General features: G+C 38.3%; 1 protein-coding gene across 1 annotated transcript; it reads left to right on the top strand.

The window, feature by feature from the left end:
- The first annotated feature begins 14,746 nt into the window (after positions 1-14,746).
- On the top strand, positions 14,747-19,098 carry LOC131775922 (uncharacterized). Its single transcript, XM_066165947.1, has 5 exons — positions 14,747-14,814; positions 15,268-15,372; positions 17,212-17,703; positions 17,904-17,934; positions 18,610-19,098. The coding sequence occupies exons 2-5, from the start codon at positions 15,284-15,286 to the stop codon at positions 19,036-19,038; spliced, it is 1,041 nt and encodes a 346-aa protein (XP_066022044.1). The 5' UTR covers positions 14,747-14,814; positions 15,268-15,283; the 3' UTR covers positions 19,039-19,098.
- The last annotated feature ends 5,366 nt before the right edge of the window (positions 19,099-24,464 follow it).

Raw genomic sequence — 24,464 nt, 5'->3', positions numbered from 1 at the left:
AAAATCATCTTATAATGCCAATTTTATCATTTTCGTTTATATATTTGCTCATATTCTCTCTCCAGTTCGCTATGTAAGGAAAAATGCGTTTCTCGGCGCTCATGGCAAATACTATCGCTAATACCACGTACTTGAAAATAGTTCTGACTTATTTAACTTTTGCTTTGCCTATACCACGGAGTATAAATCGCATTTTACATAAGCATTCAGTGTAATAAAGGACCATAAAGCAGATTCGGTAATATTCAGACGAAAGGAACTTTGTATCAACCTCTGGTGGCACTTGTCACCTTCTGGGCAAGGAGAGAACAACTTTAGAAAGTATAAAATAAGGTTTGAATTTGGCTAAATGTGCGATGAAATACATCTCTAGAAGTTACATTTTTGAAAAAAATCCCTTTTTATTCGCGATTTCTTTATTGTATGGAAATAACTTATTGCCTCCATTGCTTCTAAATCTTTTTGTAACGGCGCCGGAATAGCCAAATTCACAACTATGGTACCAGAACAGCCAGTAATTATCGAACGCATTTGTGCCGTACAAATCTCAAGCAATTTACAATTCTCTACCAAGGTCCTAAAATTTGGAACTCTCTTCCTGTTTCAATCACTCGTTCGTCAAACCTTCTTAGCTTTAAGACGAAAATCCAAGAGTTTTTACTTAAGTAATCACTGAACTGGCTTAGCGCACATTCGCAGCACTTTTTCTTCACTTTATTTATTAATATAAAAAAGGCGGCCTCACATAAGCTCGGTGGCTTCCTAGGTCCTCTCGCCTTCTAGCTATATGGACGTCTGTCAAGAAGTTAGAGTTGTGTGAACCATGACTCACGCTGTGAACCGCCAGCTTGTAGTATCCGTAGAGTTGCTGACGTTCACAACAGGCAAGTTGGTGCATCGCAGTAAAGTGGTAGCTTCCCGGTCACGTTTTCTTCAGTAAGGGCCTAACTGCACTGGCAAAAACGATTGTTCCTTTTGACAGATTTTCTGTCATCACCGATTCCTAAAGTGTGCGAATGATTTGTCGCGACAAACTTTTTGGCCGAAGATGACAAACCTTCTAACGCACCACCGACAAAATCTGTTGTTGTTGGTTTTTTTTTTTAATGAAAAACTGATGAGCAGCAATAAACAACGACTTAATAATCTTCCACGCGTTTCGTTTGAGGCTAAGGTGTTGAACATGAATGACATCACTCGTTCGTTACACACAATTATGGGCAAATCACAAATCCCTCGATAGCTCGATATCTACTTTTATCATCAGAACATTTATTTAAGGACTTTTTCCTCTTTCTAAGCATGGTTTCATGACGAGAGGTTAATTCGTCTACATGAAGGCCCTGTTACATTTATTCATTTTTTTTTTAATTCCGTTGTCAAACCTGGAGAAAATTTGGATGATGCATTATTATGCAAAGTTCGCCACACATTCACACTTGCTTTTGTAAGCTTCAAATTAAGCTTCAAACTACCTAAAATTGATTTGGGTGACCCTACATGGGTTTAAAGTGTCATAAGGAGCAATTCAAAGTCATCAATCCCGTGTGAGTCAATTAAACGAAAGGATAGGTGGCAAGGCGGCCATTTTAACGGCTCTAACGAAACTTTTATCAGGGATTGGTGACGTCAAAGTGGTCAGCTCAAAGTCTTGTGAATAAGTTCTTTTCAGTCTCATAACCAAATTCAGCTGGGAAACAATTAGATCAGATTGCGAAGTAGAAATATATTAGAAGTGCTTTATAAAGTACACATTAAAATCTGTTGAGATTGATCGATTTCGAAGTACTTCGAGAGAGCAGAAAACAGAACAGAAGATTAAGACTCATTAGGGTTTATTGCGAACCAACATAATGACCAGCTCCCACTTGGCTTATTAGCTCAGCTGGTAGGGCACTGCACCGGTTTCAAATGGGTTCAAATCCCGTACAGGCCTGAACTTATTTCAGGCCTTATTTTCACTACTGCTTCAGTAGTGTTCATAAATCCGAAGATCGCTTATATTCCTTTCTTAATCAGCGGTTCACATATATGATCTATATTTATTTCTTCCTCAGAGGGCACGTCAATCTTGCAATCTGATTGGTTCTTAACGCGGTCCGTGTTTTTCCTATCTCTGCTCACGGGCAACGGTAACAGTTTCGTGAGTCGCCGAGTACATCCCCACATCCCTACCGTTGCTATTTTTCATAAATATACCTAATTTTTCCGGCTGGGCAGTATTTTTACGCAAAAAAAGTCGGTCACCACCTCAAGGCGATAAATAACTTATTAATCCTTTTTTTTCTCTCTCAAATCACTTTGGTTGACAGAAAAATGTTGGTTTCAAAATGAATTTGTATTAACAAAAGTATTATTGAATTGATTGACGAGCGGCCTAAAAAGCGTTTGCAATTAATTTTAATCCTTCACAAAAAGTACCTGGAGAATTAAAAAGTGAGGTATTTGTTTGCAATTTAATTAATCGATGGAACCTTCATTCATTTAATATCTGAATTCTCTCAAACAATTTGTCAGTAGTGAAAGGGCGAACGAAGTTTTCAGTTCTATTACAAAGACGCTCTCGGTGAGTCCTTCCAAGTCCGTTCAATTTGAACATTTGTATCATAAATTGCACAACAGAAACAGGAGGAATTCAAAGAAAAAAGCCGCATTAAATCCCCTTGTGTCTAGTTGAAGTGCCTCATTCGAATTTAGTTTTTAAGGAGGAAAGACCAGATTTACACACACCGTTGCAGTAAACAAACGAGCAAACTCTCACAACCTCAAAATAAAAAATTTGAATTAATTTACAATTACTTTCCTTGCCATTTACTCACTGAACAGAGGTAAATCTTCGTACATTAATTAATCGTCGATGAGACTGAACAATACTTCCCGTAAGATCATTGACTGCTTTTGAAAAAAATATTGTCGTGACAGTCCTTGCCAAACTAGTTCCGTTGTTTTTTCAAAAATGTACTTGCGTTTTTTTTTCTTACGCGCTCTCTAATTGTCAAGTGTCAGATTGTGACAGGTACTTGAAAAAATAATGTTCCAAACTTTATTGGAAGCTTGTTAAATCTTCATCATCATTACGAAAATGAAATTGTTTCGGTGAAGCCTCTCTCTTTAATTTGCATTACTCTATTTTAACAACCATTTACTCGCTCAAAAATGGTTCGGTTTATGGAAAGTCTTACTGTAATTACAGTAAATTACTCAAGACCTCTGGCACAGTTTTTCCCGATACCGACTTCCCGGCAGGCGAATAGCATATATATAGTGTTCATAGTCATATAAATTGTTAAGTTGCCTTTGGACAGTTTTATTCGTTCTCTCCTCCAGAGTAGGCTTCTGATGGAGTGACTGTAATTTCAAATGCTTTGAGGGTTATTGTACCATGACAGGCTCTTGCCAGTTGTCTCCCGGATCTCGTGTAAGCCCTTACTGCTGAATAGCAGCCAACTCGTGGGGGCATGGGCTAAAGTGTGGAACTAAAAGCGATTGCGCAGAGGCTGCTCTTAACTGGGGAAGATGTATCTTCGGCTCGTGTGCTTTTGATCGCGCTAGCCGAAGAACCTGTGACGAGATGAACAGTAGGAATCTGGGAGAGCTGAAGAAAGAATGTGATACCAGAGGTTTCAGCTTTAATTCTTGGGCCAAAAGATACTACAAAGCTGTTAAGCGCATCAGAAACATTGGAGCATAACTGGAGTTTGTCTACTACTAGGACGGAATGTCAGGAAGTGACTAGTGAAATATCCATCGGTATTGAGCCAGGAGACGAAGTATCAGTGTTTCAGGTTGTTGGCGAGTGTAAAAACAGTGATGGCACTGTTTACACTATAAAAACACCCACTTATGTTATCAAAGGCAACGATGGTTCCTCCGAAACCAAGGAAGCAGATTTCTCTGAGGCCAGAAAAATGTTGTCGTAGAGAAGATTTAAGACATTCGGTTCTATGCCTTGTCATCAAACAATTAATGCAAATTTTTATAATTTTATAATTTTCATTTATATGTTTACTCATGTTCTTCTCGTCAGTTCGCATTGTAGGGAAAAATGCGTTTCTCGGCACTTATTGCAAATACTATCTCTAATACCATGTGCTTGAAAATAGTTGTGACTCATTTAAATCTTGCTTTACTCATACCACGCAGTATAAATCGCATTTTAAATAAGCATTCAGTGTAATAAAGGACCATAGAGCAGACCCGGTAATATTCAGACAAAGGAAACTTTGTATCAACCTCCGATGGCACCTCTCGCCATCTGCGTGAGGAGAAAACAACTTTGGAAAGTAATAAGGTTTGGATTTGGCTAACTGTGCGATAAGACACATCACTAGAACTCATTGATGTTTTTGAAAAAACCCCTTTTTATTCACGCGATTTCTTTAGAAATATTTCCTTAATGGTTTCTTTCAAGCGTTCTCTCATTTGCAGGTGATAACTTTGCACAACCCGCACAAATGTTTTAAATTCCCCTGAAACTTTTGCTCGTGGAAACCACTTTAGTAAAAAACCTTTCTTACGTCACTTAGGACGTCTGTCAAGTAATTAGAATTGTGTGACCCATGACTCTCGCTGTAAGCCGCCAATCTGTACTATCTTGGAGTTACTGACGTTGACAACAAGCAAGTTGGTGCATCGCCGTAAAGTGGTAGCTTCTCAGTCACAATTTTTTCAGTTAGGGCCTAGCTGCATTGGCAAAAACGATTCTTCCTTTTGACAATTTTTCTGTCATAACCGATACTTAACATGTGTGAATGATTTGTGGCGACAAACATTTTGGCCGAAGGGGACAAACCTTCTAACGCACCCCCGACAAAATCTGTTTTTGTTGTTGCTGTTGTTGTTGTTGTTTTAGTGAGCAACAATGAACAACGAACTAAAATAATCTTCCACGCGTTTCGTTTGAGACGAAAGTATTCACAGGGCTTGCTAAGGTATTGAACATGAATGACATCACTCGTACGTTACATGTACGATTATAGGGAAACCACAACCCCATGTAACTCTGGACCCTCGGCACCATGTCTAGTTTTGTCATCAGAACGTTTCCAAATTCTGCGCGTGTTCGATCCTGGCTTTACTTGGTTTTATATAAGGACTTTATCTTCTTTTTAATCATGGTTTCATGAAGAGAAGTTAACTCGTCTACATTCGAAAAAAGCAGCATTTAAAGGCGAGTGTCGACAAAGACGAGCGTTCAACCAAAGGCAATAGGATCTCCGGATCCCGGTGGAACTGATTACCGCGAAAAGGTCTCTCGGGAGATCTCTAACAACCTGACAGTTTGTGAGCTCAAGGAAATACCTTTTCTGAATAATTGGACTGCTCGGCAGGATTTTCCTGAAAATTTTTTTTTTGGGAAAACTAAGTTTAAGTGATTGACTTGGATTTGATCGAGAAAACAAAAAATCATTTTCGAACAAATTTGACATGTGAAGGTTTGGAGAAACGTCGAGTTTTTTAATTAAGGCAGTCTTCTTCAAATGAAGACCCTGCTACATTTATTCATTTTTTTAAACTCCGTCGTCAAACCTTGAGATCATTCAGATGAGGCATTATTATGCAAAGTTCGCCTCGCATACACTCTTGTAAGCTTCAAATTAAGTTTCAAATTACCTACAATCGATTTGTGTGACCCTACACGGGGTTAAAATGTCATAGGGAGCAATTCACAGTCACCAATCCCGTGGGTGAGTCATTTGAACGAAGGTCTGGTGGCAAAGCAGCCATTTTAACGACTCTAACGAAACTTTTTTCAGGGATTGGTGAAATTAAAACTGTCCATTCTTTTTGAATGGCAGAAGAACCTGGCTATAAATGGGTCTTCTACCTTTTGCCGTCTTATATTTCTTCTTTCATAGAAACGGGCTATATTTCGTAAAGACGGATACTGTCAAGATGATCGTTCAACTGATTACACACTGCTGCTGCAACTGCACATTTTTTTTTTCTCTGACGAAACTAATATTCTTCGATATATCTATTATTATATATACCATTCTAAAGCCCAATGTTCATTTACTATAAAACAAAATTGTTTTTTGGTGTGTGTCTCCAGGATATTCTGCTTTCTTGAGATTCAGATGGGTCGTACTTTACTTCGTTCGAAGATAAAAGTGTAGGAATACTGAATGTAGGAATATTTTGTGATCCAACAACTTCTCTTTGGAAATACTGTTGGTCACTTCTTGAAATTCTGCCGCATTACAAACCATATTACAGTCATTGGCTAGCTGTTGTGCGCGTTAACTTAAACTTGCAATGTCGAGGTTTTCATGTCTCAGGAATTGGAGCCAACTCCTCCTGATACAGATGTACTATTGGTTCTACCAGCTGGAGAAGTTTCTGGTCATAGCATTCCTTTTTGTTTCTTTCCTCATCCTTGTCTAAAAGCTATGACTCAAGCTGCAGAAAAAGATGCAAAGAAGCAATTACAGAAGTTCATATCCAAATTACTAAGGAATACAATAAATATATCACGCGAAATTTTATATTAAGAATTTAAATTCTCCATTATGCATAGTGGCCTTATATACCATGAAGTCTCTGGGGCTCAGTGGTCGAGCATCGGAGCGCGGAATCTAAAGGTCTACGGTCATGGGTACACAGAATATTTTCTTTGTCCCACGGTTGTGACAAGGAGAAAAAACACTTTTCACAAAATCATCTCTCTCACTCCATCTTGAATTTTTCTGTTGTCAGGCCTCTTAAACTGGGCACGTCTAACAAGAAAAGAGTGGAGAAAGATGTTTTTCGTTTTCTCACGAGCTTGGGACAAAGAAAAAGTTCTGAGTCCCCATGAGGAATCGAGCCTCAGGCCTTCGTATTCCGCGCTCAGATATCTACCACTGAGCCACAGAGACTTCACGGTGAGCCAGGTCTATTACGAAGTTCATATGACACGCGTCATTCATACTGCTAAGATCAGCAATGTCCATAGCGTCATGTTTGTAAATAGAATAAGAGAGATGATAAGTTTTGAGCTCGGTAAAGTAATAGAGAAAGATGTTGTTTGCTTTGTCACGAGCGCTATATGTCCCCTCATGGGTTGTACCCGTAATGGAGAGGGATGATGTGATAAAAATGGCATGCTAAAATCAGTCTAAGATATGGAGTCGATTCGAAGGGAGGGAGGGAGCTGCTCCAATAAACTTTGCTCCCAGATTTCCACCCTGAGTTCCAAATCTTTACACTTCTAAAGTGTTCTTCATCAGAAGCCCATTTCAAAGATTATACCGTTTGCGAATGGGCGCCACATTTTCGTGTCAAAATGACCATCTTTTGAGTAAAAACGGCATTGTTTGTTTGGTTTTTTCGACTTTATCTCTAAGTAAATCCTCACCTCAAATACAGAAGAATAAATAACACAGGTCGGATGCTTGCGTGAAAAGGTGAATGTGAAGAGATTTCTTCTCTTTGAAAAACAAAAGTTTTTCTGCAAGGTATTCATTCAAAACTTTACACACAGTTACCAAATCACTTTCGAGCGTCGTGAGTGTTGAAAGTGAAGATTGTCAGTGGCCTCTGAAAATCTGAAACTAGCGACGCGATTTTCATTAAAGTGGAACTGATATATGGAACTAACAAAAATTTTAAAACCTGACCGTAGAGTCTTGAACAACGGACAAAAATTTGCTGGTAGCCAAACCAACAACCCCTTTGATCGGTCCAACTTATTTGTTAAGGCTTCTGCAGATAGTTTGTGATGCAAACGCTGCAATTCTAGCAAATTCACGACTTTAGTATCAGAGGATGGTGAGGATGGAACTGTTTTATTTGTTAACTCTCGTTCGCTACAAAACAGCACAGTTAAGCGCATGCATGCGCAGTAGAGTGCAGCATTTACAATAGCTGAAGAAAAAAGTTAATTACAATAATTATAAAGAAAGAATAGAATAGATTTTTTTTTGGAATAGACTACTTTACACATAAAATTGTATCTTTAAATACTTATATATATAGGTATATATGCTGTTGTTGACACTAAAATGTTTAGGTAAAATTATTGCAGTCTTCGATTTTCTTCGATGTGGCACAGCTCCCGTTAAGCGCTTGCGCTCAAAACAGGTGAACGTTTTACTTGCTCTGGTATTGAGACTAAGAGAGTTCCACGAAGTTACAAATAGATGATAAAAAAAAAATGTTGCGCAATAGGAACAGTTAGGGAAAATCTACACAGCTCACTTACACAGGAGATCTAAATTTATTGCTGAGTCGATCCAAGTAGCACACAACACCTGTCACACAAGTAGAAACTCAGTTTAGGATCTATGGGGCCCAGCCGTTCGATGAAAACTTTGGGCCGCAGATTCAGATGTTTTCATTTAAACGCACCCGCAACATCTTTTATCTTTGTCCTAAGTCATTTGTAATTTTTCTCTTCTGGTCAATTTATCCACAAGAAACTGTGTGAAAACCTTGATCAGAAATTAATTAGTAATTTAATTTAGAAATGTCAGAAGAGACGTGTTTGTAACGAGCAAACAAGAGGCCCAATTTTGTTCTTAGTTTAAACTTTCAAAGTTTTAATTGGTATCCTTTCATTTTGCATGCATCATCTCCCAATGTATAATAAAAATGTCAATTCAATTTTTGAAATTCCTCTATCTTTTCTTAGTCTTTTTGTCCAAGTTTCACAGCACATATTTGTCTTTTGACGCCTCATGGAACAAAAAAGTTTACTAGAGAAACTGGAAAACTGCATTTGCAAATGAGAAAGAAAAAGCTGATATTATCTGAGAAAAGAAAATACAAGATGCATTTTGTAATGCTTGATGTTTGTAACTTTTGCGACATTTTGTCAACAGGAGACTGAAAAAAACTTTTGACTCCGAAAGAATTTGAACATATAACCTAATGGCACTTGTACAATACTTAAGCATACTGAACTTTGAAGTTTAAAGCCATTGTTTTTATGAATTCTTTGCTATCCATAATCTTTATCAATTGGTTAAGTTATTTCATTTAATCTAATTTGCCGATTTTTTAACTGGCGAAAGTAGTACCAGAATGGTTGCATGAAATCGTCAAAATTCGAAAAGTCAGTTGGGCAACAATTAGATCAGATTGCGAAGCAGAAATATTTTACAAATACACTTTCGCTCTGGCGGAAAATCTTGTGACGAGATGAAGAGCGAGAAACTTAGAGAGCTTAAGAAAGAATGTGGCAGCAAAGGTCTCAGTTTCGATTCTTGGGCCAATAGGTACGACAAAGCTCGTAAACTGTACGACAAGTTTAGCCCCTGCGTCGGTGGTGCCATTGAGGGAGAAACCAAAAAGGTTAAAAAATACTCTCACTGATTTAACTCCTGTGGAAAAGATCAGACTGAAGATGGCTCCTGCACAGTTCAAGGTTTGAATGGGAGATTGGAACTAGAACTGGATGTTAAATCACCCTACACAACGGTGTAAGGCTTTTTTTTTCTTTTATATTAGTAGTTTTACAAAACTGGCTTCTCGTATTTTCTATCAGTGGGTGTTCTATCATACTGGTGACGCTTTGGGTTCCGTAAGCATCATGTAAATCATGGTATTAGTCACCAATCCTTTAGAGTTGGGGCCATTAATGTTTAACTTTAAAGTGGCGATCTCTTTAAGAGCGGTCCGAGGCGTTTCGCATCGGAAAAATGTTTACCTCAAACTTTTCCGATTAAAACTATCTTAGGTAGTAAGTAAATAAAACCCCATTAGTTTCTGGAAATACGTTTAAAAAAAATTTTGAAAGGTCTCAATAATCAAGGCTGCAAAAGGTCCTTTTTTGACCTCTTGTGACATCGAAAATTTCAAAAGTTGACAAGCTCGCCGCTCGCAACACACTACATGCAGCAAGAAATCGTTTGTATTCCTAAATTTTGCGATATATAAGGGGTTTGGAAAGCATTTCAGTTTTGATATTTAGAGGCTCAACATAATTTATTCAGAAACGCCGGTCAGACAGCTTTCTGAAATAGGCCAAAAGTACTCTTTCTTTCTTGGGTGATATTTCTTAAGTCCAGACCAGACCATCAAACGTTTGGTCATTTTGCTAGCGTGACAGCAGATTATGCAAATTAGTCTGTTGAGAAAACTCCAACCGTTTATAGTAGCTTCATAAATGTTAGAAAGAATAGATAGGAGGGAAAAGCTTTTAGAACACAATGATTGATTCTCTAAACATTTTTAACGGCTAAATCCCAGCAAATGATTCTGTCTCGTGACGAAAAAGGCGAATAAAACGTATCGAATATCATATTGATTAGCGCTCGGTCAACGTGATAATAAGAAACCCGTTTTAAAAAAATTGGTTTCTATTCTTTCAACATGTATCAACATTTCAGAACCAAACTAGCATTACCACTAGAGTCAGTCCTTTCTTTGCGGGGAAGTCCACGGCGCAGGTCGCAAAAAAGCTATGAGGGAAAAATTTAGTGCCTCAGTCCAAGAGCTCCCGGCTAAAATTATAAAATGATAATTTCGCCATGACCGGTTATTTCGTAAGATGATCATCTCACAGTTGGAGCTTGGGCCGCCTGTAGTCACGGTGAATCTGAATCTGTTATAATACTTCGATAACAATCCTTTAAAATAATAGCCTTGTTGCACATAGAACGTCAATTAAAAAGTCCAACGTAAGAGCTCTTAACATTGAAATCCCTCTCGCGATGATTATACGCACTGGCATCACTCCCGACAGATGTTAGATTGGCCAAATTTACCGATCTTCTGTTCCTATTTAACGAACGACTGTTCACAAATGTTCTTCGGCGGACGATTGATGGAATTTTCATAGTTCCGTTGGCCTCTTTCACCTTCGAAAGTTTACCAGCTCTTTTTTCACGATATTTCCAATTCCGAGGTCGATTCCGTACACACAAATCCAAAAGGGCACAAACGCACAAGATCGTAACAAAGTAAGCTTGGTTGTTTAAGATAAGCTAGCGTGTTAAGGAACAAAGGAACTTGACGTGTTAAAAAAAAAATCTAGCGTGTTATCGAAACAAAGCTTTACCGTGTTAGCCAGATATAAACAACAATATTTTTATACGCGGAAAACGTGTCATGCCATTAGCGTGCGGGCGTATCATAACGTGCCGTATGGAGAGTCACATAGACAAAACGATGAACAGGAGATACGGACGAAATGTTGCCATTTGTGACATCAGTATGGCTCAGTTTCGCTGAGTAATCTGCTCGAGACAGCGAGAAATAATGTGCAAAACGCGGAGAAATAACGGGACCCGGGTTAAGTTCAAAATCCATATAGATGGTGGTGTCCGTAGTCAAAGGAAGATAGATACATGTCTAGCCATGTTTGCTCAGGGAAAATAATGGACGGTGGAATGGTTATCAGGTTTGAAAGATCCTCTTCCAAATCGAATAAGACTCCGAAAAACAGCTTGTCTATCAGCAACAGCATAAGATACAAAGCAGTGGCCATTAAGCAAGAAATATTGCAGTACACGAACAAGCATAAATAAAGTTTTCAACGAAGAGGTTAAAAACGTGGCAGCCGTGATGGCCCTCATGCATTAACAACTAAGCGACATTGTTCAGTGAACCTTAACCGATCGAAGAAAAAACATAGTTCACTATTTCTTTACCGTGCTTAAAAATTTACCATCTCTCATCTCCCCTAGTCCATCTCGAATATTTCCGTTGTTAGGCCTCTTAAGTAGGGCACATCTGACACAAAAAAAAAAGAGAAAGATGTTCTTCGTTCTGTCAAGAGCGTGGGAAAAAGGAAAAAAATTCTGAGTTCCCATGAATAATCGAACCTCAGACCTTCGGATACCGCGCTCCGATGCTCTACCACTGAGTCAGAGACTTTACGGTGCAAAATCTATTACGAAGTTTATATAACACGCTTCTTTCATACTGTTAGGACCAGCAATGTCGATAGCGTCATTTTTGTAAATACAATAAGGGAGATGGTAAGTTTTGAGCTCGGCAAAGAAATAGAGGAAAATGCTTTACGTCTTGTCACGAGTGTTACATGTCTACTCATGGTTGCGTCTGTGATGGCAAGGGACGATTTGATAAAAATGGCATGCTAAAATCAGTCTAAGATTTGGAGTCGATGCTAATGGAAGGAGTTGCTCTAATAAATTTAAAGTTGCTGAAATTTTTACTCTTTGAAAGAAAACAGTTTTTCTGCAAGGTACTCATTTAAAATTTTACACATAGTAACCGAATTACTTTCGAGCGTCGTGAGTGTTGAAAGCGAAAATTGTCGGTGACTTCTTGAAGATCTGGAAACTAACAACACGAATTTTACCAATGTGGAACTGATGTATAGAACTTATAAAAAATTTAAAACCTGACATTAAAATCTTGAGCTGACAAAAATTTGCTGGTAGCCAAACAAACACAGCCGTTTTGATAAGTCCGACTTTCAGACATAGTTTGAAGCTACACTGGTTTGCAGATTTAATGAATGTAACCGAAGAAGTTACAATTCATAGACCCAACGTTTCGACACTCCTGTCTAGTGTCTTCATCAGGGGTGATCTAAACGCTGCAACAAGAGGTCCTTTTATATGATCACTAATTAGCGGCCTTTTTTTTCTGACGAGGTGTAAATAGGCGTCAGGAAGCAGACCGCCATCGTCACGATTTAACGGAGCGTGGGCGGAGTTAATGTGCCAAGCCTCCAAACAAAGGCGCTGGTGGTAACGTCGATTAGTGGTGATAATTTTAGAATTATCCCACCCAATTGTATGGTTGGTTAGGCAAGTATGCTCCGATAAAGCTGGATTTTCCTTTTTGCAAAGAAAAACCGCTTTTTGGTGCTCTTTTAACCGTGTACCAAACTGGCGTTTGGTCTGTCTGATGTATTCGTTGTCATAGTCATTGCAAGGAATAGAATAAATGGCGTCGGTTCGTTGTTCTTTCGTGACAGGATCCTTAGGTTTGGCGAAAATATGCCCCAGAGTCTGATAAGGTTTTTGAGCAACTTTAACGTTGTAGCTATTCAAAATTCTCTTGATGGGTTCCGGTAACACCCTGTATGTAAGGAATAACAGCAAAACCAGTCGCTGGTTGCCTTCCATCAAGAGCGTTACTAATTGTAAAAAATTAAAAGAGCACCAAAAAGCGGTTTTTCTTTGCAAAAAGGAAAATTCAGCTTTACCGGAGCATACTTGCCTAACCAACCATACAATTGGGTGGGATAATTCTAAAATTATCACCACTAATCGACGTTACCACCAGCGCCTTTGTTTGGAGGCTTGGCACATTAACTCCGCCCACGCTCCGTTAAATCGTGACGATGGCGGTCTGCTTCCTGACGCCTATTTACACCTAGTCAGAAAAAAAAGGCCGCTAATTAGTGATCAAATAAAAGGACCTCTTGTTGCAGCGTTTAGATCACCCCTGATGAAGGCACTAGACAGGAGTGTCGAAACGTTGGGTCTATGAATTGTAACTTCTTCGGTTACATTCATTAAATCTGCAAACCAGTGTAGCTTCAAACTATGTCTGATTGTCCACCTGGTTGCCGTGTGAACTTTAAGTCCGACTTTATTTGTTAAGGCTTCTGTAGATAGTTTGGGATTCAAACGCCGAAATTCTAGCAATTTCACTTTTTCGGTATCAGAAAATGGAACTGTTTTATTTTTTAATTCTCGTTCGCTACACAACAATACAGTAGAGTGCAGCATTTACAATAGCTGAAAAAAAATAGTTAATTACAATAATTAAGAAGAAAGAACAGAATAAACTTTTATATATTTTAAAATAGATTTCGCATAAAATTTTATCTTTAAACGCCTATACATAAGTATATATATTGTTGTTAACTCTAAAATGTTTAGGTAAAATTATGGCAGTCTTCGATGATTTTATTGGACGACATGACACAGCTCCCGTTTAGTGCTTGCGCTTAAAACAGCTGAACGCTTTGCTTGCTCTGGTATTGAAACTAAGAGAGTTTCTCGTATTTAAAAATATATGATAAAACAAACTTTGCGTAATAGAAACGTCTAAGGAAAGTCTACACAGGTCACCGACACAGGTCACTGACACAGGTCACCGACACAGGTCACCGACACAGGTCACCGACACAGGTCACCGACACAGGTCACCGACACAGGTCACCGACACTGGTCACCGACACAGGTCACCTATACATGTATGGGTGAGTCGATCCAAGTTGTACACAATACCTGTTACATATGTAGAAACTTAGGTTAAGACGTATAGGGCCCAGATTTCCGATGAAAACTCAGGTGTTTTCTTATTAATGCACCCGCAACATCTTTTATCTTTGTCATTATTCATTTGGAATTTTTCTCTTCTGGTCAAAATATCCACAAGAAACTATGTGAAATCCTTGATCAGAAAATAATCAGTGATTTAGCACCGAGAAATGTCCGAAGAAACGTGTTTGTAACGAGGGAACAAGTGGCCTTTTATATAATTTTGTTCTTTGTTTAATCGTTCAAAGTTTTAATTAATATCCTTTCTTTTCGCTTTTATAATTTCCCAAAGTGATAAAAAGTTCAATTTTTGAAATTCCGTTGTCTTTTCTTGGTCTTTCCTCCAAGTTCGCAGCACTTATAAATGATTAATGCGCCGCCGCAGTTTTCAGAGTTAACATTTTCTTGTTTTATATGCATCACTTCCCAATGTGATCACAAATTCTGTCTGGAATGTCATAATTTCAAGAGGCTACCAGCATTTTCATTCCACAAGTTTTATGACCCTTAAACTACTGGGGCATGACGTAAGTCTTAAAAGAAACGTGCAAGCACTCGCCTTTTAAACTGAAGAAGCAAATCACAGAGAATAGAGAACAGTGCTGGTGAAGATTCTCTTCCAAACATCTGGGCATCAAGAGTGGTAGGTGAATTACCAGTTCGTTTAAACCTCGTGTTACCGCCTATCTCATTTCTGTCAATCATTAGTAGGCAAACACAAGTATAAAAGAAGACAATTGTCTTTTGGCGCCTCATGGAATAAAAAGAAAAGTTTTCTAGAGAAGCTGGAAAACTGCATTTGCAAATGACAAAGAAGAAACAAAGAAGTTAGGAGCATCTGATAAAATAAGTTACAAGATGCATCCCGCAATGCTTGATGTTTATAACTTTTGCGAAATTTTGTCAATAGGAGACTGAAAAAAAAACTGACTCCAAAAGAATTTATAGGATATGAACATGTAACCTAATGGCACTTGTACAATACTCAAACCTACTGAACTTTGACGTTCGAAGCCATTGTCGTTTATGAATTCTTTGCCATCCATCAAGTGCTTAAGTTAATTCATTTAATCGTATTTGCCGATTTTTTTACTAGCGAAAATAGTGCCAGAATGATTGAAACCGTCAAAATTGGACACGTCCTCCTCCTGGGTATACAGCTGTTTTTGTCTTCCAAAGTGGTCAGCTCAAAGGATTATGAGTAAGTTCCTTTCAGTCTCATTACTAAAAGCCAGATGGACAACAATTAGATCAGACTGCGAAGAAGAAATATGTTAGAAGTGCTTTATAAAGCACACATTAAAATCTGTGGAGATTGATCGATTTCGAAGTACCTCGAGAGAGCAGAAAACAGAACAGAAGATTAAGACTCCTTAGCATATTAGAGAATTGTAAGTAATGTTCATTACAGCAGAGAACGCTTCCATATTCATTTCTTAATCCGCAGTTCACATCCATGATTTTTATATATATTCACAGTCATCAATTCATCACTTCACGGGTTTATTGCGAACCAACATAATGACCAGCTCCCAATTGGCTTATTAGCTCAGTTGGTAGGGCACTGCACCGGTTTCAAATAGGTTCAAATCCCCTACAGGCCTGGACTTATTCCAGGCCTCATTTTCACTACTGCTTCAGTAGTGTTCATAAATGCGAAGATCGCTTATATTCCTTTCTTAATCAGCAGTTCACATATACGATCTATATTTATTTCTTCTTCAGAGGGCTCGTCAATCTTGCAATCTGATTGGTTCTTAACGCGGTCCGTATTTTTCCTATCTCTGCTCACGAGCAATGGTAACACTTTCGTATGTCGCCGAGTACATCCCTACATCCTACCGTTGCTATTTTTCGTAAATATACCTCATTTTTCCGGCTGGGCAGTATTTTTTAGCAAAACATGTAGGTCACTACTTCAAACCGATAAATAACCTGTTAATCCTCTCTTTTTTTTCTCTCTCAAATCCCCTTGGTTGACAGAAAAATGTTGGTTTCAAAATTAATTTTTGTATAGGCAAAAGTGTAATTGAATTGGTTGACGAGCGGCCTAAAAAGCGTTTGTAATTAATTTTAATCCTTCACAAAAAGTACCTGGAAAGTTAAAAAGTGAGATATCTGTTTGTAATTGAATTAATCGATGGAACTTTTATTCATTTAATATCTGAATTCTCTCAAACAATTTGTAAGTAGTGAAAGGACGAGCGAAGTTTTCAGTTCTACTACAAAGGCGCTCTCGGTGAGTCTTTCCAAGTCCGTTCAATTTGAACATTTGTATTATAAATTGCACAACAGAAACTGGAGTAATTCAAAAGAGAAAAAGCCGCATTAAATCCCCTTGTGTCTAGTTGAGGTGCCTCATTCGAATTTAGTTTTTGTGGAGGAAAGGCCAGATTTACACACGCCGTTGCGGTAAACAAACGAGCAAACTCTCACAACTTCATAATAGAAAATTTGAATTTAATGCGCCAATTTACAATTATTTTCCTTGCCATTTACTTACTGAACAGAAGTAAATCATCGTACATTAATTAATCGTCGATGAGACTGAACGATACTTTCCGTAAGATCATTGATTGCTTTTGAAGAAAATATTGTCGTGACAATCCTTGCCAAACTAGTTCCGTTGTTTTTTTCAAAAATGTACTTGCGTTTTTTTTCTTACGCGCTCTCTATTGACAGGTGTCAGATTGTGACAGAAACTTGAAAAAATAATGTTCCAAACTTTGTTGGAAGCCTGTTAAACCACCTTTATCATTATGCAAATGAAAATGTTTCGGTGAAGCCTCTCTCTTTAATTTGCATTACTTTATTTTAACTACCATTTACTCGCTCAAAAATTGTTCGGTTTATGGAAAATCTTACTGTAATCACAGTTAATTACTCGAGACCTCCGGCACAGTTTTACCCAATACGGACGTCCCGGCAGGCGAATAGCATATATATATTCATAGTCTTATAAATTGTTACGTTGCCTTTGGACTGTTTTATTCGCTCTCTCCTTCAGAGAAGTATTCTAATGGAGTGATTGTAATTTCAGATGCTTTGAGGGTTATTGTGCTATGACAGGCTCTTGCCAGTCGTCTCCCGGATCTAGTATAAGCCCTTACTGCTGGATAGCAGCCAACTCGTGGGGGCATGGGCTAAGGTGTGGAACTACAAGCGATTGCGCGGAGGCTGCTCTTAACTGGGGAAAATGTATCGTCGGCTCATGTGCTTTTGATCGCGCTAGCGGAAGAACCTGTGACCAGATGAACAGGAGGAATCTGGGAGAGCTGAAGAAAGAATGTGATACCAGAGGTTTCAGCTTTGATTCTTGGGCCAGAAGATACGACAAAGCTGTTAAATTGTTCAACAGGTTTAGCCCCTGCTTCAGTAAACACATTGAGGACCAAACCAAAAAGGTTATAAAATACTGTCACTGCTTGAACTCCTGTGGAAAAGATCAGACTCAAGATGGCTCCTGCACAGTCAGCGGCTTGGATAGGAGATTGGATACGGAGTTGGACGTCAAATCACCCTACACAGCGGTGTAAGTTTTTTATTTTAACAAAACTGCACTCTCTGAATTTTCCATCAGTAGGATGTTCCATTATTCTGGTGACGTTTTGCAATTGGGTTCCGTAAGCATCATGTAGATCATTGCATTAGTCACCAATCCCTAAGAGTTGGGACCATAAACATTTATCTTTTAATCAGTTAACTCCTCTTTCTTTTTTTTCCTAAATAAAGGTGCGCCATAGATTGTAAACCGAAAGAAAAGGTATGCTAATGATCTGTCTTCTTTGCTCAGAGGCCAAGATGATCCTCGAAAAAGCAGATAAACAACCAGAAAGAGCAGTTTCTTCATACTTCTCCGTAAAATCAACTACATGTTTCTTTCTCAATTTGCATGATTCTACGCCTGGTTGGTTTGCCCCTGGCTAGTCATTAGTTTGATATTCTCTGTACAACATATCTACCAAAACCTTACCATGTTTTTTGTTGAAGTGCACTTGGCTGCACTGGCTCGTTTATCCTCGCTCAATTCAAATAACCCATAACAAATGATCAAAATTAAAAGTACCAAGATCAATTATTTTCTCTCTGACAGGACTGGAGTCAGACAATTTTACTCAGTTTTTACAAAAACATTCAAACTCGGAACTATCGATAGAGAAATCTGGCCGATACCCAAAGCGGTTCTGCGAGTCTGCTGCGATCACCACTCCCCTACACGGTTTTCTTTGAAGAAAAAACTAAGCGTTAAGAAAACTCGCACAAAAAGTTACAAATAAATGGGATTTTGTCTTCTTTAAGATCCTTCTTTGTGTCACTAAGTTTTTCTCGTGATTTTAGGCATGGTAGGCATGGGAGCAAAACTAAATAGCAAGGGAGAAGCAACAAAGGTTATGTAATAAAATACAAATTAATGTATAACTTCTTTTTATTTCCACAGCTTGTCTTCTTGCAAAAAGTGATAAACGAGCATCGCACTGAAAAAGCTACCAAAACGATCACCATAACTAAAGGAATGTCTTCTTCCAAGTCTACGTCCAGTGGTGGAAGTTCAAGTGTAACTGTATCAGGGGAAGTCGGACTTAGCGTGATGAAACTTTTTGACGCAAAGATCGGTGCATCAGGAGCATTTCAGCATGACTGGAGTTTGTCTACTACTGGGACGGAATATCAGGAAGTGACTAGTGGAATATCCATCGGTGTTCAGCCAGGAGACGAAGTATCAGTGTCTCAGGTTGTTGGCGAGTGTAAAAACAGTGATGGCACTGTTTACACTATAAAAACACCCACTTATGTTATCAAAGGCAAAGATGGCTCATCCGAAACCAGGGAGGCAGATTTCTCTGAGGCCGAAGATAGGTTGTCGTAGAGAAGATTTAAGACATTCGGTTCTATGCCTTGTCATCAAATTATTGTGTTTCAACCAAATAAAATCATCTTATGATGCAAATTTTATCATTTTCGTTTACATATTTACTTACTTGTGTCTTTGAAAAAAATCTTTTTTTTTAACACGATTTCTTTATGAATATTTCCTTGACGGTTTCTTTCAAGTATAGTCTCACATTTGCAAGCAATAACGCTGCACAAGCTGCACAAATGTTCCAAATTCCACAGAAACTTTTGCTTGTGAAAGACAAATTTTACTTAAAACCTTACATAGACAAAAAGGCAACCTCTTGTTTATGAACCACGATCATTTTGTGAAAACCTTTTATAAACTTTTGTCAGTTATATTGTCCCATGCTCTTACGTCATTGAGGAAGTCTGTCAAGTAGTTAGAATTGTGGGACCCATGACTTTGCTACCTAGAGACGGAAATAGAAGAACCAAAAGAGCTGCTTGTTGGTGTTTAAGATCCACACGTGTTATTAGCGTTGTGATATAATAAACACACTGAATTGTTTTAATTATTGTCTTTAGGCCTTAAATGACGTCTTTACACCATTACGCAAGGGAATTTGGTATAAAGTTAGCAGGCGGGCGTAAAGAGAAGAAAGATCAAGAAAGGATTATAGGTCTTTGTCTGCTTTTAAGTTTGGCCAAATAGGCCGCCAGTGTCTGGGGTGATATTGGCACGTAGCACCTAATTGATTGCAACACAACTGAAGCACATCTTTGGAAAAAAAAAGTAAACAAAAGAAGATCTTAGTATTTGAAACTGCGCAGCTGTACTTTGAACTGTTATTGTTAATTTCCTTTGCTAAATAGCCAGTTTATTTAGTTAGATGTGCATAATAACCTAGTCTCACTTAACTAACAATCACAAAACTATTACAGAAAACTCATCTCGTTCACGAACAAGGTAAAGACACTAATCTGACTGACATGAGTGAATTGATTCAACATGATCGTCACATTTGGGCGAGGAAGACGCTCACTTAACTAACAATCACAAAACTATTACAGACAACTCATCTCGTTCACGAACAAGGCAAAGACACCAATCTGACTGACATGAGTGAACTGATTCAACATGATCTTCACGTTTGGGCGAGGAAGATACCTGCTAAATGGAAAACGAAGTCAAGGAGGGCATCCTTGCAACGCAATCATTATACAGATAGAATCGAACAACAAACAGGTGCCTTGCTGGGCCAGATTTGGAAAGTTGATGGAGCCCCTGTTCTTCCCTCTAGGACAGCCACCGTCCCATTTTCGCCGTCTTCGTTCTGCCACTTTTCCAGTTCGTCAACATGCTATTACTGCTTATTTGACCAAAAGAACGGACGAAAGTTCTGCGAAATTATGGTTCGCGGATACTGTACAACGTATCAAAACAAACAGACGCAACGAGAATGACGAAGAAGTGATTAATGCCTTTGGTACCTCAGTAAATAAGAGATTTGCTTCTTTATTTGGAGACACCATCCTTCAAATCAAGCAAAGTCCTACTTTGGCCTCCTCAACCGGTAGAGAGTTATTTAACCGTCTGGATAACTTTAACCCTAATTCAAAAGTTTCTCTTTCCCTGACATGTGGATGATATTGCCAAAAGGTCTGGATAGAAGCAGATACGTAGCGAACTTAAGAAGCATTTTGTTCACTCTTTACATTCAAGTTTGTAATTTATATTATTCAGAACTGAAGATGACAGAAGAACTGTCGAAACATGTTTTTTAATTTTAAAGGTGTCGTTAATTTTCTCAAGTTTCTCTTTAAATATCAATACATTTCCAAGCAGATGGCTAATTATGGGAGAGAAAACCATAGAGTAAGGGTTATTGCTTGATTCAACGTGAAATTCTTAGAGATAAAATTGGAAGACAAGTCAGGAGACAGTGGACAATCTTGGGAGTGAAAATGTTTCGCTCCTAAACTAAATGAATTATATCCATTTCTTTTGTTTGTAATTTCCACCTACTGATTTGGTTGAAGATGAAGAAGACTGCAAACGAACCATTTTCAACTAAAAGTTTCGGAGATGTAAAAGCTTTGAGGCAACTGCTGGACTTACTATCGAGTTGTAACCAGGCACGTAAAGCCTAATTGTAGTTACAGGGTTGTTATGTTGATGTTTCGCTCTTGCCTTTATTGCTTTCAGCTGAGGTTTCCTCTTTTATGATGTCGCAATGTTACTCTGAGAGATCGCGTAGGATCCAAATTTTACTACATGATTAGTTGTGGAACCATTTGAGCCAGAAGGGTCTCACTGATTTCTACAGTCGTGGGTTTATCTACAATTCATTGAAAATGTTTTTTTGAAGGCTGATTTTCAACCAAAAAGGATGCCGGAATCTTTTTATACCTGAAGATTTTTCGAACATTGAAACACTTTTCATAGGTTTAGAGGCTTATTTTGCGCCACGAAATTTCATATCTGCTGGTTCTCTTCAAAGAACAAAGAGCAAAAGCGATTAGTGAGTAAAAACGTGAGCGAAATTACAAACACGTTAAGCAAATTCAAAGCCTCACATCAATTAGATTATTAACTTTGTTATAAAACGAAACCAGACAGTAAACTGTAAAAAAGTAGGACTTAAGGACTGAAAGAAAAGTAAATTAAAAAAATTCCAGCCTTAATGGCTTCTAAAGGACGCCTGTTGCTAGAAATCTGCTTCGGTTCCAAGATGGCGGGGGAAGAATCGGCGGGAGGGCATTAGCTTTTCAAAGATAATTATACAGTAACTACTTACCACGTTTCTCAGAAAACAAAAAATCAAGTTAGCAGTTCCTTGGTTTCTTCCTAAAAAAATCAAAATGAGTTTAAAAAAAAAACGAGGTTTTATTCTTAATCGACCTAATAGAGTTGTGCAGTTCAGCTTGTCGATCACTTCGACGTGGAAAGTTCAAACAAAGTGATGTGACAATGATTGAGTATTTAGGACAAGATAAATAATCGACACACTTTGTTTCATAGTGAAAGATTTAAGAAATCGAATTAGATGACGTCAAGTTCTCCAATATTTAGATTGAATAAACAAGTCAAAAAAATAAACTGTTTTCGTCTCCCTTTCACCTTTCACTTTTGAATGAAAACGTTTAGAGGAGGGGGGGGGGCATATTCACGAATCCTCTCTTAGCCGCTTTTTTGAAACCTGCCCTATTTAGTCATGCGAAATTCTCATCAAATACCTTGACATTTGGAAAAAAGTCTGTGCTATATGCAACGTTCTCCAACGTTGATCCGTAATATTTAACAGATAACTTGAAGAACCGACTGTCTACACCTAATCTAAAATGAAATATACTTGGAACCCCATACTTTATTGTAAGCCGTCGACTCAATCAAGTGTGTATCCTATCAGCTTCATTGAGCTAAAAATATTGCTTTATAGATGAGGTTGTAATTCGTTTATCAATTCATTTTCCTATCAATGTATGTAATCGTACATGAAGAGGAGGCGATGATGGAGGCCGACGCTGACGTTTAATTCACAGAGCATTAACGGTTAGACGTATCGCAAGCTTATTTACGGCATTTTTTCCCTTTCTCTGCTTGTTTTATTGCGGTTGTTGTTGTTGTTTTTGTCGTTATCGTTGTTGTTTTACGGCAGAAATGTACAATCAAAGAAGAAATCTGTCAAGAAAAGTCTTTATCAGGCCTAAGCAGACGATAGCTTCAGTGTTCAAAATATTACCACTTGGCATGATTGGAATGACTTGGAATTTTAGACGGTTTGAGGGAAATTGTGCTATGACAGGCTCTTGCCGGTCGGCTCCCGGAGCTGGTTTTAGCCCTTACTGCTGGATAGCATCTGACTCGTGGGGGCATAAGCTAAAGAGTGGACCTAAAAGTGATTGCAGAGACGCTGTTCTTGATTAGGGAAGTTGTATCGTCACCTTATGCAGATTTGATCGCGTTAACGGAAAATCCTCCGACGAGATTAAGAGCGAGAAACTTGGAGAGCTTAGGAAAGAATGTGGTAGCAAAGGTCTCAGTTTTGATTCTTGGGCCAACAGGTATGAGAAAGCTTGTAAACTGTACGACAAGTTTACCTCCTGCGTCGATGATACCACTGAGGATGAAACCAAAAAGTTATGAAATACTGTCACCGCTTGAACTCCTGTGGAAAAGATCTGACTAAAGATGGCTCCTGCAGTCCACGGTTTGGATAGGAGATTGGATATGGAATTGGACGTCAAATCACTCCACTCAGTGGTGTAAGGTTTTTTTCTTTTTTGTCTTTTATTTAAATAGTTTTATAAAACTGTATTCTCTAATTTCCCATCAGTGGCTGTTCTATCATTCTGGTGACGATTTGGGTTCCGTAAGCATCCAGTAAATCATTGTATTAGTCACCAATCTTTTAGAGTTGTGGCCATAGATGTTTAACTGTTGAGTGGCAATCTCTTTAAGAGCGCTCCATGGCGTGTCGCATCGGAAAACAGTTTTGCCTTAAACTTTACCCATTAAATTATCTTTGGTATTAAGTAAATAAAACCCCATTAGTTTCTGGAAATGCGGTCATTTGAGAGGTCTCAAAAATCAAAGCTGCAAAATGTCCCTTTTTGATCTCTTGCGACATCGAAAATTTCAAGTTGACAAGCTCGCTGCTCGTAATACACCACATACAGCAAGAAATCGTTTGTATTCCTATATTTTGTGATATATAAGGGGTTTGGAAAGCATTTCAATTTTGATATGTGATTGTTCACAGGTTCGCTATAAATTATTTGAAAACATCCATCAGACAGCTTTCTGAAATTGGTCAAAAGTACTCTTTCTCTCTAAGATGATATTTCTCAAGTCCAGACTAAATCATTGAAAACTCAATCGCTCCAACGAAGGGCTAACGCTCGAAACGTTAGTTTTTTTACCCTTTACGGTGGCCAATTTACGTTTTCAACTCAGTTGTTAACACTAAATTACATTGAAAAAAATCCAGTTGATCTCTTCTAATAAGATTTTCGAAAGCATAAAAATTAAGAAAAAAAAAAACTTACACTTATTAATTTCCTTCGCCCTAGTGACTTCAAACGTGTGGTTATTTTTTTGGCATGACAGCAGAATTATGCAAACTAGTCTGTTGAGCAAACTCCGAACGTTTATATTGGTAGCTTAATAAATGTTAGACTTAAACCATTTTAAAAAGGAGAGATTGTTGGACAGAGCTTTTAGAACACACTGATCGATTCTCTAAACATTTCAAACGGCTAAATGCTGGCAAATGATTCTGTCTTGTGACGAAAAAGGCGAACAAAACGTATCGAATATCATATTGATTAGCGCTCGGTCAACGTGTTAATATGAAACCTGCTTTAACAAAATTGGTTTCTGTTCTTTAGACCTGTATGAACGTTTCAGAACCAAACTAGCGTTACGACTACGAGCAGTCCCTTCTTTGCGGCGAA

Source organism: Pocillopora verrucosa, chromosome 4, assembly GCF_036669915.1.
Source record: "Pocillopora verrucosa isolate sample1 chromosome 4, ASM3666991v2, whole genome shotgun sequence".
NCBI classification, from domain to species: Eukaryota; Metazoa; Cnidaria; class Anthozoa; order Scleractinia; family Pocilloporidae; genus Pocillopora; species Pocillopora verrucosa.
The sequence above is the reverse complement of the archived record's forward strand: the minus strand, read 5'-3'. Positions and strand labels throughout refer to the sequence as shown.